At 50.0% G+C, this 17,011-nt stretch overlaps 1 protein-coding gene across 1 annotated transcript in view; it reads right to left on the reverse strand.

Moving 5' to 3' along the window:
* Positions 1-2,801: 2,801 nt before the first annotated feature.
* The window catches only part of FA2H (fatty acid 2-hydroxylase), a 78,142-nt gene continuing 63,932 nt past the window's right edge, over positions 2,802-17,011 (reverse strand). Inside the window, exon 7 of the mRNA XM_065416764.1 lies at positions 2,802-2,881. Within this exon, the coding sequence (XP_065272836.1) occupies positions 2,802-2,881 (80 nt within the window). The remainder of the gene's footprint in view (positions 2,882-17,011) is intronic.

The following is a 17,011-nucleotide window of genomic DNA, read 5'->3' on the forward strand; positions in this document are numbered from 1 at the left end:
GGGGACACTTTGGAGGCAGCTAGCTACACTTTGGATGCTCTTTCCCCGAGCTGTGGAGCAAGGTGCTGAATTAGGGAAGGAGACACATGGCAAGGGGACCCGGAGAGCCGCAGGAGACTGCTGGGCTGGCAAGGCAGAGAGAGAGCTAGAGAACACTGCCAGCCGAGGAGGAGCAGAAAGAGTGGGAATGCCTGCAGCAGCCCCAGGAAGGGGAGAGCAGGAAGCGTGGGGTGGGGGCACGTTTGCCACTTCATCTATCAGGGCCTGCCGTGCAGCAGATTCCACCCATGTATCAGTGGCCCACCATTGGCGAGGGGAAGGAAAGACTGGGGATCCAAGAATCCCCTACCTTGGCAAGTCAGCTGTGGACAGTCTGGCCCACCCTGAGAAGGGCAGAGTTCTCAGAGCCCCCTACCCCACTGGCCCCAAACCTAGGGCATAGCAGCACCAGATGTTAAGCTAGTTCTAAGGGGAGCGAGACTTCTCCTGGAACTCTGAGCACTCGCCCAGCTGGCGTGTCTCTCCAGGATGGGACTGGGCAGGAGTGGCACGCACAGAGAAAGCAGATGGCACCTCTGCTACTGTAACACCTGGGTCCCACAAGGAGCAGGGTGTGCCAGATGCTTCTGAACCTGCCGGCAGCACAGGGAACTGTTCTGAGCAGCAGACGCAAAGCAAGGGTCTTGGGGTAGGACCCAGGAGAGCCCTGGCAAAGGCTGCTGCTCCATCACTTGCTTTGTGGCCAGATGACTGAGCCAAACAAGCCCCTTCTCATTTCCCTCACCCCTCTCCTCCCACCTTACCTGAGGGGGTAGGTAAAGGCATGGAACTGAGAGCCAAGGGGAAAGAGGAGAGGAAAATTAAAGACAGCAGCACCGTTTTCCTCTTCTACGAGGGAGCCAACAGGCCCAGAGGTGTGCCACAGCACAGAGCGCCCATCGGGGAGTCCCAGTGCCCCACCCATGGGTTGCGCTCTCTGTGTCTGCACTCAGCCACCAGTGCCACACGCTGGGCAGAATGGGCAGGGCTAATAGAGGCAGGAGACAGTGGGCGTTGCCCATCCCCGACAGAGCTGGAAGGGCAGTTCCGGCTCCGCAGGCCGTGCCGTGGCCTAAGAGTTCAACCTGGCTCAGAGGGGCCCTCAGTGGCTCCTGGAGTCACCGGCATCTGTATTCAAAACACCCCACCTAGCCAGGAAGGACACGGCCATTCTGGAACCCCAGAGGAAAGCCCATGGCCCCACAACTGGGGAGATCAAATGGGAAAGGAGGGGGTTCTGCTCCCAGCAGGCCCTAAGGCAGCCATTCACTGCAGCACCCTCCTCCTCCCCTGGGCTCAGGGACTCCTAGCTTCCAGTGGGTCTAGCCTGGACAGGCAGTGTCCTTCGCTTTGGCTGTTACAAGGATTTGAGTTGGGACAGGGAGAACAGACATCCTACCCCCACCCCTAACAAACCCACTAGACAGAGGGAAGGGGCCTGAGCAGGGGCAGAAGCCGGAGTATCATTGCTGCAATTCCTCTCCCTCTGCCCGTCAAGCCCAGAGAGCTCCCTTCAGCCACAGCCTCCTCTCCACTCAGACACCAAAGCAGGAGATGCGTCAGACTGAGTGCAGCGAGCCGGGATACTCTGCCCTCCGGAGGGCAGGCAACCCCCCAGGAAGGGGTTGTGATCTGCTGGTTTTTGGTGCTGCAGCCCATCACCTTCTCCAGCACACAGAGCAGGGGCCATGATGGACAGGCTGGTTCCAAGAGGGGACGGGGTCGCAGGCACGATTTTGCCATGTGGCACCAAAGCCAAAAGCTTTGTACCCAACGCGTGTGCGCGCTGGGTGGGCGGGATTCTGACTGCACGGCTAATGCACTGGGGGACAAATGGCAGCACAGGGTCCTCACCTCCCACTGGGCCCTGATTGCCGAGCAGGACATGAAGCCAGCGTCCAACAGAGCGGCAGCCCCTCCTCCTCAGTGTACTGCCATGGAATTAACAAGCACTTGGGGGTGGGGCCAGCCCCTGGCATTTGGAGAGCTGAAGCATCCATCCCCTCACTCCAGCGCCAACAGCTAGGCTGCGTGTGGCTGCCTGCCGAGTCTTCCCCTAAGGCCCAGACTCCCCTTTCCCACATTTAATGGGGAGACGCCGCCCATAGAGAATACAGGTCCCAGCATGCAATGCTTCCTCTTGACCAGAGCAACCAGTTCAGCACTGGGCCAGGACAGTATGATGCAGAATTTAGTGCATCATGGGATCTGAAGTCTCCCTGAGCCGCAGCTCCCCGCCGGAGCTGGCTGCAGCCTGCTCTGGTGTTTACAACGCAGGTTGCAAGGATGGTTTAGATGCAGCTCATAGCTTGGCCGTTAGTTCTTGTCCCCACTCCTCCCTCCCTCCTTACTGATGAGCTCAGAGCAAAGAAACCCAGAGCATTTACATAGCAGCCACCTCTTCTCCTGGCGGACTCGCTGCAGACACACAAAGTTACTGCTCCACGCTGAGTGGCAGGACAACCTTTGAAGCATCATTAGAGAATGCTGTGCAGATCCCTCTCGGGAGAAATACCTGCCTTTAACTCATAGGCAACGCCGCCTCCCAGGAGCCAGGCAGAGCGCCGTGAGGTCAGAGTGACAAAAGCCAGCAACACAGAGCAGAGTTCTCCCTCTGTGGTCAAGGGGCTTTAACCCCCAGTCATTCAGTTCTGCAAAGGTGGACGCCCCCCCCCAACGTCCTGCAGCTGGTGGAAAGGGAGGTGGCAGCGTGATGCACCAGGGACACGGGAGCCAGATGCCAAGCAGGGGAGCCACGGATGTTAATCCTCTTTCTCAAAGGTTTCCTCTGGGATTAGTGTTTTAAATGGACGGTCCCAAAATCGGCTGGTGATGCCAAAGCCTTGGGGAGGTGGGGGGGAGAGGAGAGAGAAGAGAGAGAGACTGTGTGAATTGGCATTAAAAAAACGGTCACCTGATCGGTCTTATATGGCCCTCATCATTTCCTGAGCACCTCACCGTCATTAATGGAGCCTGAGTGGTGGGGAAGGGTCCCCATTCTACAGCCGGGGAGCCACAGGATAGAGTTAGGAACTCGCCCAAGGTCCCCCTGGGGCTGAACTGGGAATTGGCCCAGTCCGGCGTCCTGCCCATTAGACCCCCAGCCCTTTCCTCCTGCCTCAGTCAGTGAGAGCGGAGACGCCCAGGGGGCACAGACAGCCAGGTCAGTGTATGATGACTCCACACCAGCTGCATTCTGGGTGGAACACTGCTGCTCCCCAGAGGTGAATTTAGACTAACTTCAGCCACAAGCGGATTCTGAGGCAAATAACAACCGAAGCGCTGGGCTGCCAAGGCGATGGGAGGAGATTCGGGCCTACCCGCCTCAGCCCCCGAGTATGAGCCGCCCAGGAGCAGCTGTCAGCCTGAGACTTCTCTGACACAGCGCCAGGGGCGGCTCCAGGCGCCAGCGCAGCAAGCGCGTGCCTGGGGTGGCAAGCCGCAGGGGGCGGCCTGCCGGTCACCATGAGGGCGGCAGTCAGGCGGCCTTCAGCGGCATGCCTGCGGGAGGTCTGCCAGTCCCACGGCTTTGGCGGCAATTCAGTGGCAGGCACGCCAAAGGCGCGGGACCAGCACATCACCCGCAGACACACCGCCGAATCCGCATGACCAGCGGACCTCCCACAGGCGTGCTGCCGAAAGCCGCCTGACTGCCGTGTTTGGGGCGGCAAAAAACATCGAGCCGCCCCTGCACAGCAGGAGATTTGGGAGATTTCCCTCACACTGCCAAGTCCCAAGAGCAAGGGGAGAGCTGGTGCCAGGTCCCTGGGCCAGGGCTGGTGCAACCACTAGGCAAACTAGGCAGCTGCCTAGGGCGGCAAGTGGTTGGGGGCGCCGAGGGCCGTCCTCAGGCATAGGCAGCTGCGTAGGGCACCTGAAAATTCGGGGCACCACTGGGTCTTAGTGTCCATCCTACTGGTTTTCCTATCCCTGTTCTGACCCTTCCTGCAGGCTCTGAGTCTTCCTGGGAAGGGGATCTAGTAGTTAAAAGAGAAAGTCTCCAGCCTGCCAGACCTATTAGCACAACACTGAAACTGTTAAAGAGCCATTCAAGGGGTAATGAAGACATTTAACAGGCATTTGCCAACCCCCAGGTATCTCCTGTCAGTTTCTGAATGCACTGACAAAAACAGTTGTGAAGTACACCCCGCTGGCCGAGACCCTGAGAGCCCAGGGCTACAAGGTCCAGATACACGCCCTGATCGTGGGAGCCCTGGGCTCCTGGGACCTCCAAAACGAGCTGGTTCTGAGAGTGTGCGGAGTTGGTCGACGCTACGCCCGGCTCATGAGACAGCTCATGGTGTCCGACACCATCAGGTGGTCCAGAGACATTTATACGGAACACATCACAGGACACCGTCAATACCACACTGAGTAACTGAGACCGCCGACCAGGGAAATAACCCACTTCCTTCCCTGACAGACCAAGGGTACCCCACCCATGTACTTATCCGCTACATCGATACTGACAGACTCCTTATTCATTCCATGGGTGGCGTACCCAAGCCCACTTATCCACTGACACTTCAAAAACCCTTGCACCCCAATCTGGGTCTATGCAGGTTATGCGATATGTATGTATCTTTACATCCTTGCAAACAAAACCTGTAACCCCCCATAACCCAAGCCTGACCCCAGATGTACAGTACCTTGCCTCTTAACTTGTGTATATTTCATTTTAAACATTCACTTTAATAAAATTTTTACTCAGAACATGTCAGTCTACAGGACCTTAGTTTAAAATTTGCTTTAAAAAAATCCTTGCATAGATTTTTAGATGCACAATCATCTTCAGCCTTAAATGCTTGGATCTTCAGACATATGGTTTTTTAAAAAAAATATTCAAAAGACCACCCTTATCTAAAATGCACATTTTAATTACTATAGTAAACAAACAAACAAAAACTTACTTCCGAAGTCTTTCTGTCCATCCATTTCTCCCTTCACCCCCCCCCCCCCCCGGCCCATTGAAGGAAGCAACAGCCCTTTGCTTCCAGATAGCTAGACAAAGAGTTTCCCTTTCTTTACTTCTGACTATCAGATGAACTAGTTTTAAGCCAAATCAGTACCTTAGTAAGATATAAAATCCTTTGTTATGCCTAAAATCTTTGGAAACATATTTTTTAAAGTTGGTGAAATTTCATAAACATGTGTATTGTTATGGAGATCACACACAGTAAATTAGTGTTCCCTTTTTCTAAAAGCAATGAACATTGTTATGAACACACTAAACCTCTGTGACTGATTAATTTAAAATAATATCTGTTTCAGTGAGTTAAATATGTAGTAATCTGGAATGATTACTTTATGAAGGTTTAAGAGTACATTTAAAATATAAAATCAGCTTAGAAATACTGATTAAGAAAATGTTAAACAGAGAAGAGCTGCATCATGTATTCCATAATATTTAATGTCGTAGTCAGCAAGACAGCTGACTCGCCCTTACTACAAAGTTTTTGCAAATAAATGTCTGACAAACTTCAAGGCATATCAAAAAACCTGTGACTGACATTTTTTATTCCCAAGTTTAGTGCTTTTAATTAGGTACCTTCTGCATGTCCATTCTGCATGAGGGAGAGGGTACAGGGGTCTCCTTGGGGAACTGTGACTCTCCGCCACCATGAGGCGGGCCGGACATCTTGTTATTCCTTCTGCCTTGTCCCTCCACTCCCGCCCCCGCCAGGCTGCAAGCTCAGGCTGCCGTCTGGCATAGGGGCACCAGTTTAATAATACTGCATAGGGCCCCATAAATCCTAAGAAGAACAGGAGTACTTGTGGCACCTTAGAGATTAACAAATTTATTAGAGCATAAGCTTTCGTGGGCTACAGCCCACTTCATCGGATGCTGTAGCCCACGAAAGCTTATGCTCTAATAAATTTGTTAGTCTCTAAGGTGCCACAAATACTCCTGTTCTTTTTGCGGATACAGACTAACACGGCTGCTACTCTGAAATAAATCCTAAGGGCGACCCTGGGGGTGCCAAAAAGCGGTGCCCTGGCTCGGCAGGGAGGAGCCACCTTCCGGAGACACCAGAGAGCCAGAGCGTCAGCTTGCGGGGGCGGTGAGCCCCAGCCATGCAGGAGCCCTGCAAAGGTGGCGGCGCCACTAGCGTAGGGTTACCATTCGTCCGGATCCTCCCAGACATGTCCGGCTTTTAGAGTTAAAAATAGCGTCCGGGGGGAATTTGTAAATGTCCGGACTTCCCCCCCCGCAGAGCACGCGCTGCTGACAGGGCAGCCGGCCGGATGGTGCCACTTACATGGGGCTCCGACAGCCAGAGAGAGCCCCTCCTCCACTTCCCCCTCCTCTCCCCTGCAGCTGAGAGCACTCCCTCCCTGCATTCGCAGATCACCAGCCGGCCGTTCGCACCGGCAGTCTGGAGCTCCTCCCCCTGCTCCTCCTCCCCGGCACGCTGGTCTGAGCGGCACGGTAAGGGGGCCAGGGGGTCGGAGAAGGGGCAGGGAGGCTCTGGAGGGGGCAGACAAGAGACGGGGGGGTCGGGCGTTCGGGGGGGTGTGGATAAGGTTTTGGGCAGTCAGGGTACAGGTAGGGGGTAGGATCCTGGGGGGAGGGCAGTTAGGGGACAAGGAACAGGGAGGCTTAATGTTGGAGAGCCATTAAGAGGCTTAATGTTGGCTCTCTTAATGGCTCTCCATGCGTCTCTGGACCCTCTCAGCTGTCGGGCTTGGACGGAAACATTGCCTGAGGGTAGTGAGAGAATGGGTTATCGGTGAGGTGGGGGTGGGCGTGAGCCCGGTCAATAGGGGCAACCCCTACCAAGATCTGAGCCTTTTCTCACACGCCCGTTAGAGCTCGACATTATGCTGTTTGGGACCCCTCTTTGAGGAAAGCCTCTGGATTGCAAGTCCAACCGCTACCTCCTCGTGGTGAGAGTCGGTAACTGGCTTGGATAGCCAGACGGATTGCGGAGGACGAACCCACATCCCACACTCAGTGGGGTGTGGGACGGGGTTGGGCAGCCCCATATGGTGCCACATGGATGCCCCCCGGTAAGGGTAGCCTCCCCCAGGTACGGGTTGACTCCCCCTGGTACGGGTTAGATTCCCCCTGGTAAGGGTAGTCTCCCCCAGGCACGGGTTAGTTTCCCCCTGGAAAGGGTAAGTTTCCCCCAGGTACGGGTTAGTTTCCCCCAGGTACGGGTTAGTTTCCCCCTGAGAAGGGTAAATCTTTTAGCTATGGAAAAAAGTAATTTATATTTTTATACCGGATTGGCGCTGGACCGGGTTAATAACGCCCCCGCTGTTGGCTTTGATGCCCCGGCTGACAGTGTTAAATATATTAGGGGTGTGATTAGGGTCGCTGGACCAATGGATAAAATGGTGTGGACTATAATGAAGTCTCATGAGCATGAGAGTGAGAATCAAGTCCTCCCAGTGGAGCATGGAGAGGAGGTAGAGGAGACTGTTTGTGATGATCATGGTGAGGAGATTTTATCTATCTTACCGATGGTTTTTACAAGGGACACTTTTAATGATTTAACTATGGAAAGTTTTAATCCAGATTTTAAATATTTAAGTACATTTGATGATCCATATGTTAGCGAATCGGGATATCTTAATGCTCATTTAGTTAATGGGTCTAGTTTATTAAATAGTTTTAGACTAAGTACTGATTTTAATAGGGATCGTAATAAGGATCTTAACAGTACTGGTAGTAATATAAATATATTAGAAAGTAGTTCGTGGAAGGATGGGGTTTTTTATTTAGAGTATCCCGTTGATAGTTTTAATTGTCCAATATGTCCCCAGATATTACCAACATTTGGTAAATGGGCCAAACACATTAATGTGGTTCATAAAAGTAAAGCCATACGAGTTGTATGTAGTAAATGTGGAAAATCTTCTCAATATCATAATATAGCTTGCCACTACCCCAAGTGCATACCCAAGAAGGCGGATACCCCAATGAAGAGCCATACGTGCTCGGTCTGTGGGCTTGGTTTTCATACTAGATCTGGATTGAGCCAACACTGTAGACATAGACACCCTGCTGTGAGGAATGAGCAAAGAAAAGAAGATATGGCTGCTAAAAGTAAGATCAAAGAGGGATCGACTAGATCTCGTATATGGACCAAAGATGAGGTTGTGCAGCTTATACAGTTGGAAAGGAAATATATTGGGAAAAGGAATATAAATAAATGTATTGAGAGCGAGATGAGGACCAAAACGAATAAACAAATATCAGATAAAAGACGAGAATTAGCAAAGAAGAAGTTAGTGGTAACAGGAGATAGGGAGGAAGTGACAGAGGTAGAGGACATTAGAGTAAATATATTAGAAATTCCACCCCCAAGAGAGAGGATTTTCCCACTAAAAGGACATCCAGAAGTGGATTTAGTGGAGAAAATATGTAAACGGGGAAAACAAAGTAGGGAGGGAAGAGAAATAATAAATAGTTTAGGGGAAATTGAAGGATTATTAAAGGAGGATTTAACAAAAGCTCTCGGATGGGCAATGTTGGAAAAATTATGTTATTCATTAGTAGAGGGAAAGGACCCTAGAAATGAAAGTCAAATAGAGTTGAGGAATAAAGGAAAAGGGAAGATGAGAAAGGAGGGGAGAAGGAAGCAATTTAATGCAATTAGGAGATATGCTACAAAGAAAGCTAAGTATAAATTCTATCAACAATTATTTGATAAGGATAGAAGAAGATTGACTCGCATTATAATGGGAGAGCCAGATAAGGCTAAGTGTGCTATCCCTATGAAAGAAATTGAGGAATACTATGTGAATATTTTGGGAACAATTGGACATGGTAATATGATAGGGTGGCCATCATCCACAGAGAATGCGGATAATGATATATTAATGAGTCCGATCTCTGTGGATGAAATTAGAATAGCTTTAAGAGAAATAAGAAAAGATAGTGCTCCTGGCCCAGATAAAGTAAAAGTGAGCAATTTGTGGGATATTTTTAATTTAGACTCCTTAATACTTACAAAAAATTTTAATATATGGTTTCTAAATAGACAGGTACCAGATGAATTTAAGAAAAATAGAACGATTTTAATACCAAAGACACAAGATGAGGAGGAAATGAAGAAGTTAACATCTTGGAGACCATTGACAATTGGGTCAGTTTGGATTAGAATCTATACCAAAATATTAGCAAAAAGACTGGTGGAAACAGTTAAGATATGTAGTAGACAAAAAGGGTTTATATCCGCCCCTGGGTGTGAGGAAAATATTGCTATATTAGATAATTTGATTAAAGGGGCTAAACGAAATGGGAATGAAATTGCAATAGTGTTCGTAGATCTGGCTAAAGCTTTTGATTCTGTGGGACACGGACATATAATAGCCGGGTTGAGAAGATTTGGTATAGATGAACATTTTATAGATATTATTAGGGACCTTTATGATAATTGCACAACTAGGGTATGGGTGGGTGATGAAGTTACTGAGTCTATTTTAATTAGGAGGGGGGTCAAGCAGGGTGACCCGTTGTCCCCAATTTTGTTTAATATTGCTATGGATCCCCTTTTAACTAGATTAGAAGTAGAAGGAAGTGGTTTTTATGTTAAGGGCAATGGTGTCACGTCATTGGCTTTTGCCGATGATGTGGCAATTTTAAGTAGCTCATATAAAGGAATGATTAAAAATTTGGGTATCTTAGAGGAGTTTTGTAAAAATACTAATCTCTCTGTTAATGTGAAGAAAACGAAAGGCTTTCATATTTTAACTAAACATAAAACCTATGTAGTTAATCCTAAGGATAATTGGCAGATAGGGTCAGAGGAGATTGAATATGTTCAACCAAGGGATTTTGAAAAATATTTAGGAGCTAGAATAGATCCCTGGATAGGTGTAGGGGGACCGGTACTTAAAGAAAAATTGAAAGATTGGAGTGAGAATTTAATTAAGGCCCCATTAAAACCGGCCCAAAAAATATTAATTTTACAGACATATATTTTACCGAAGCTATTTTATAATCTTCTTTTAATAGAACCCCCTTTTAATCTTTTAGACGAGCTTGATGTGTTAGTTAGAAAAATAGTTAAAGAGATTTTACATTTACCTCAGTGTACCACAGATGGGATATTTTATTCTAGAGGTAGGGATGGTGGTTTAGCTCTCACTAAGTTTAGTGTGCAAATCCCAAATATGTTAATTCGTAAATGGAGGAGACATATTGTCTCGAGAGATGATTGGATGGACCTATCTTATCTATATGCAGGAGAAAATCTTGTGGATAAAATATTGTCATTTAGTGCAGTAACATCTCATCCCAAGAAATGGAGGGAAGAGGAATTTTTAAGATGGTCGGAACTGAGATGTCAGGGAATAGGGATAAAATATTTTAAAAATGATTTAATTAGTAATTCGATTTTTAGAAATTCTAGTAAAGTTAAATCGTCAGCGTATATCGCAGCATTGCAGCTTAGGGCAAATATTTATCCTACTAGGGAGACATTAGCAAGAGGAAGAGGAGGTGTGAATGCTCTTTGTAGATGGTGCGGTAAAGTGCAGGAGACTGTTCCCCATATCTCAGGACAATGTTATAAGACTAAGAATGCTAGGATAAAAAGGCATAATAGAGTAGTGTCTGCAGTTGTAGATAAGGTTGGTAAATTAGGGTGGAAGGCAATGATAGAGCCCCATTTGAGAAATAGTAAGGGTGAGTTAAGAAAGCCGGATATTATATTTATAAAAGGAGATACAGCAGTGGTGGTTGATGTTACAGTGCGATGGGAGGATAATGCTGGAAGTTTGGAACAAGCCCACAGTGAGAAGGTGGCTTATTATCTTGAGTTAGAGGAAGAAATTAAAAACTTAACGGGAGGTAAAAATATTCACTTCTTTGGTTTTGTGCTTGGGGCGCGTGGCAAGTGGAGTGAAGGTAATAATGATTTGTTACAATTATTGGGAATGGACAGAAGTAAAAATTTTAAGGAGAGTATATGTAGACTTGTTTTATATTCCACTATTGGTATGATGGCTATATTCAGTGACAGGTAAAGATCCCGGAGTTTCCATTCCGTGTATCTTGCCAAAACTAAATTTTAGCTATTTTGGTTTCCATGCTCTAAATTTTCAAATTTTTAATATTGTTTTGAACATTAATTTATTTAGTGTTATTTAATATCTGTCCTTCAATAGAATGGTTTTAATTATATAATAAATACTTATTAATGGATGAAATTCCAATTTAAATTATTAGTTTATTTAATTACTGGATGTGGATGCGGACTGGCCGCGTATAATAACCAGGAAAGGGCAGGTAGTCACGCCTGTACATAAATAGGGGGTGGGGGGTTCTGGAGGGCAGTTAGGAGCAGGGGTCCCAGGAGGGGTAGTCAGGGGACAAGGAGTGGGGGGGCTGTCAGGGGGCAGGGGTGGGGAGAGGGATCGGAGCAGTCAGGGGACAGGGAGCAGAGGGGTTTAGATGGGTTGGGAGTTCTGGGGGGGCTGTCAGGGGGTGGGGAGTGGTTGGATGGGGCATGGGAGTCCCGGGGTCTGTCTGGGGGTGGGGGTGTGGATAAGGGTTGGGGCAGTCAGGGGGCAGGTAGGGGGTAGGGTCCTAGGGGGCCAGTTAGGATGGGGGGAGGGTCTCAGGAGGGGGCAGTCAGGGAACAAGGAGCAGGGAGGCTTAGGTAGGGGGTGAAGTCCTGGGGGGCAGTTAGGGGCAGGGGTCCCAGGAGGGGGCAGTCAGGGGACAAGGAGCAGGGGGAGGGTTGGGGGTCGTGAGGGGAGGCGGGAAGTGGGAGGGGCAGGGCTAGGGCAGGACTGGGGCGGGGCTAGGGCAGGACTGGGGCGGGGCTCCTCCCGTCCTCTTTTTTGCTTGCTGAAATATGGTAACCCTACACTAGTGGGGAGCAGCCGCGCCCCCCGCCCCTCCTGCCCAGGCTGTGGCCTGGTGTCCCCCCGGGGGGCTCCTGCAGGCTGCAGCAGATGCATGCGGGCATAGCCCCCGTGCGCCCCTCAGCTTCCCCCTCGCCACGTTCGGGCTCTGCAGCTCCCGGGCATGTGAGCCGCCGCCCGGGGCCCTGAGCCTGCTCCGGGAGGGGCGGCGGCGGCTCACGCTCCCGGGAGCCACAGAGCCTGAGCACGGCGAGGGGGAGCTGGGGGGGGCACATGGGGGCCTCTGCCCACATGCATCTGCTGCAGGAGCCCCCAGGAGGCAGCTCCTCCCTGCCGAGCTGCTTCAGCAGCCCAAGACCAGCAAAGCCAGTGAGTGGACTTGGGGCGGGGGCCGCCGGGGTGGGGTGGGGAGGGCTCACGGGGGGGCTGTGCACCCTCCAGGGGAGTTCGGGGGACAGGGAGGGGGAACCTGGTCTGGGGAGCAGCTACTGGGCATGGCTGGCCCCTGAGCATGTTTGTCCATGGGGTCCATAAAGGCTCGTTGGGATTTGCCCCTCAATGAACCGATGTTATGGGGGAGAGGGGGCGGGGGGGGCGCAAGGTGGAAGTTTCGCCTAGGGCGCAAAATATCCTTGCACTGGCCCTGCCCTGGGCATTCCCAAAGAACGGTCACCTGGCACAGGCACTGTATGCGGTGGCTCCTGTTTGGAAGGGGTTTTCCTGGCGGAGGGAGGGAGAACATTACGGAATCGGCTGCATCTCCCGAGTCCCGCCCCACTCTTCCCCCCAGCTAGACATTCAGCATGGACAGTGAGGGAAGCTGTGTCAACAAGCGCTCTGCACCAGTCTGTCATGCTAAATTTCCATCCATATATTCAACTGGGTTTTGTAGTGTTCACTTCCTGCCTAAACAGCTGCTGCACTCTCCCTCAGAGGTGGCTGCATTTCAGTGGTGGGAGAAGGTGCCACGGCTCAGAAAGCGGCACGAGCGCTAGTGTCCCCCCCAAAAGCAGGCATGTCTGAGCGCCGTTGAGTGCTGCTCCAAGGGTCATTGCTGGTTTGCTGAACACAGCAGAGCTCTCGGGCACCATCCAGAGCATTTGCTCATTTTGCATTTGAAGATATTAAATTTATAGAATCATAGAATATCAGGGTTGGAAGGGACCTCAGGAGATCATCTAGTCCAACCCCCTGCTCAAAGCAGGACCAATCCCCAACTAAATCCCCAAATGGCCCCCTCAAGGATTGAGCTCACAACCCTGGGTTTAGCAGGCCAATGCTCAAACCACTGAGCTATCCCTCCCCCCGACACAGATCCTCCCATGCTCCAGGCCAATGAGCCCGCTGGGGACCCTGGGTATGTGCTTGGTGCAGCGGCACGGACCCTGACGCCGGCTAGCCACCCACAATACCCAATACATATTCTGCACTGGGCTCATGCAGAGTGCTAGGCCTGCCCGCTCCCACCACTCCCGGTGCAGCAGGGGATGTAAGGGCACTCAGGCCTTGCAGGCGGGAGGAATACCTCTGTTCTAGGGAATCGTTCCATTTGAAAAAGACAGGTTTCAGAGTAGCAGCCGTGTTAGTCTGTATCCGCAAAAATAACAGGAGTACTTGTGGCACCTTAGAGACTAACAAATTTATTAGAGCATAAGCTTTCGTGGGCTACAACCCACTTCTTCGGATGCATATAGAGTGAACCATATATTGAGGAGATATATATACACACACATACAGAGAGCATGAACAGGTGGGAGTTGTCTTACCAACTCTGAGAGGCCAATTAAGTAAGAGGAAAAAAAACTTTTGAAGTGATAATCAAGATGGCTCAGTACAGACAGTTTGATAAGAAGCAAGTGTGAAAATACTTACAAGGGGAGATAGATTCAATGTTTGTAATGGCTCAGCCATTCCCAATCCCTATTTAGCCCTGAGTTGATTGTGACGGGTTGGATCACAGAAACCCCCTTGGGAGCTGCCACCCAATGTGCAAAGACTACCCCTGCTCCTGTTTTCCCTGCCAGCTCGGGACTCCAGCACCCCGTCTCGCTGAGTCAGACACTCCTGTCTGGCTCCAACACAGAACAAGGGTCCGAATCAGTTGTCCTAAAGCTGCAAGTTTTAGGACACAATCAACTCAGGGCTAAATAGGGATTGGGAATGGCTGAGCCATTACAAACATTGAATCTATCTCCCCTTGTAAGTATTTTCACACTTGCTTCTTATCAAACTGTCTGTACTGAGCCATCTTGATTATCACTTCAAAAGTTTTTTTCCTCTTACTTAATTGGCCTCTCAGAGTTGGTAAGACAACTCCCACCTGTTCATGCTCTCTGTATGTGTGTGTATATATATCTCCTCAATATATGGTTCACTCTATATGCATCCGAAGAAGTGGGTTGTAGCCCACGAAAGCTTATGCTCTAATAAATTTGTTAGTCTCTAAGGTGCCACAAGTACTCGTTTTATTTGAAAAAGAGACACTGGTAAGAAGCGAGGGAGTTTTTAAAAACCCAGCACTGGCCTTTAGAGGCTCTTCCAAGAAGGCGGGAGGGGCAGAGCATTTCCAGGGAATTGCATGAGTTCCTGGGGAAAGCCAGAGGGTTTTTATGCACTTCGGAGACTAAAAGCAACCATGGAATGAGAAGCAGAGGCGGGACCAGCTCCCTCCCTCTGGGCCACAAATGGGTCACCACTAACACAGCCAACCCTCGCCAGCCTGAACAACCCAGGTCTCCTCTAGAAACAGTCCCAGACAGCGAGGGTTGCATGGCACAGAGAAATCCATTCCCCTAGGAGAAGAGAAGAGAACAAAGGCTGCCTGCCTGGGGGAGGAGAAAGTATTTGACAGCCAAGTTGTCCTGCCTTCATGACGACAAAAGCTACCTCTGCACAGCACTTTTCTCCTAGGAAACCACGCAGAGAGATATGCCTGTCTGGAGACCTCACCCTCTCCTCAGAGTATGGATGTAGACTTATCAGCATGGTTTTAGGGTGCCTGTTCTTTGGTGACAGTGTAGCCTTGGGAAAGTCACTTAATCCCAGTGTGCCTCAGTTTCCCTATCTGGAAAATGGAGATAACCACTGCGCTCCTGGCCAACGATCACTTGAGAAGCAGAAAGGGGTATCCTGGATCCTGACCTTTCCCCCAACCTGAGGCATTTGGGATGTGCCTCTCCATCTGCATATCCTGGAGGCAGCTCAGATAGCGCGTCCTCAGTGGCTAATGGAAGAGGAAGATGCCGAGAGCCCAGGGCTGGTCAGATAATGCTGGCTAGGCAACGCCCAAGGATATAAGCCTCATACTCCATGCCGCAGGCTAAATCTGAGCTTTAATTTCTATAAGAACCTTTCACCCTAATGAAACAGTGGCAGGGTACATCTACAGTGCACACCACTGGCAGCAGCACGTAGGGGATATGTAGTTACACACCACAGTGAAAAACAAGATCCATCCACACTGTGGGATGTAGCGACATGTGTCAGGGAAAGGCTCTGGCATGGGGGAGGCAGCGAGGAAAGGCTCCGGCACTGGCAGCATCTACACTGCTCTTTGTCCTTGGGCTAGCTGGGCATGCAGTGTATGTACTCGACCCGTCATTGTAAGGAGTGCTCAGAATAGACATATCCTCAGAGCTTTAACAAAAATTGGTTGAGGATTGCAGAAGCCACAATTACTTCTCCCACCACTGAAATGCAGCCACCTCTGAGGAAGAGAGTGCAGCAGCTGATGCACACAGCAGTTTAGCAGGAAGGAACTCTACAAAAACCCAAGCAAAGTTACAGGTGGAAATTTAGCATGACAGACTAGTCATCCAAGGGGGAATTTGCATTACACCCCATCAGAAAGGCTACAAGCCCAGGGAGACAGTGCCCTTAGCACTGCTGCATTTTAGTGCCAATTCAGAAAGCAGCAGCCACTTCTTAAAACCTTTAGACCCACTTCTCAGCACCTAGATTTTCCCATCCATATACCTGTCAAGCCATTGCAGAGCTGCAGCTGACTAGATGGCTTAAGTTTCTAACCAAGAGGAACAAAGAGAAGTGTCCTGCTCGTCTGGAGCTAGAATCCAGGATGTGATGGAGTGTTTGCCGAGACTGATCAAGCCCTCAGATCACTACCCCTTCCTACTTCTCCACGTGGGCACCAATGATACTGCTAAGAATGACCTTGAGCATATCACTGCAGACTATGTGGCTCTGAGAAGAAGGATAAAGGAGTTTGAGGTGCAAATGGTGTTCTTGTCCATCCTCCCTGTTGAAGGAAAAGGCCCAGGTAGGGACTGTCGAATTGTGGAGGTGATTGCGTGGTTACGCAGGTGGTGTCGGAGAGAGGGCTTTGGATTCTGGGATGCTGTTCTGGGAAGAAGGATTGCTAGGAAGAGATGGGATCCACCTAATGAAGAGAGGGAAAAGCATCTTCGCAGGTAGGCGTGCTAACCTAGTGAGGAGGGCTTTAAACTAGGTTCGCCGGGGGATGGTGACCTAAACCCAGAGGTAAGTGGGGGAGTGGGATACCGGGAGGAAACACAAGGAGGAGGGTACAAGATGGGAAGCCTCCTGATTCATACTGAGAAAGTAGGGCAATCGGCTAGTTATCTTAGGTGCATGTACACGAACGCAAGAAGCCTGGGAAACAAGCAGGAAGAATTGGAAGTCCTGGTACAATCAAGGAACTATGATGTGATTGGAATAACAGAAACTTGGTGAGGCAGTTCACATGACTGGAGCACTGTCATGGATGGATATAAACTGTTCAGGAAGGACAGGTACGGGAGGAAAGGTGGAGGAGTTGCATTGTATGTAAGAGAGCGGTGTGATTGCTCAGAGCTCCAGTTTGAAACGGGAGAAAAGCCTGTTGAGAGTCTTTGGGTTAAGTTTAGAGGCAAGAGCAACAAGGGTAATGTCGTGGTGGGCGTGTGCTATAGACCACCGGATCAGAAGGATGAAGTAGACGAGGCTTTCTTCGGACAACTAATTGAAGTTTCCAGGTCACAGGCCCTGGTTCTAATGGGGGACTTCAATCATCCTGACATCTGCTGGGAGAGCAATACAGCAATGCACAGACAATCCCAGGAAGTTTTTGGAGAGTGTTGGGGACAACTTCCTGGTACAAGTGCTGAAGGAACTGACTAGGGGCCATGCTCCT

Source organism: Emys orbicularis, chromosome 14 (genome assembly GCF_028017835.1).
Source record: "Emys orbicularis isolate rEmyOrb1 chromosome 14, rEmyOrb1.hap1, whole genome shotgun sequence".
Classification (NCBI taxonomy): Eukaryota; Metazoa; Chordata; order Testudines; family Emydidae; genus Emys; species Emys orbicularis.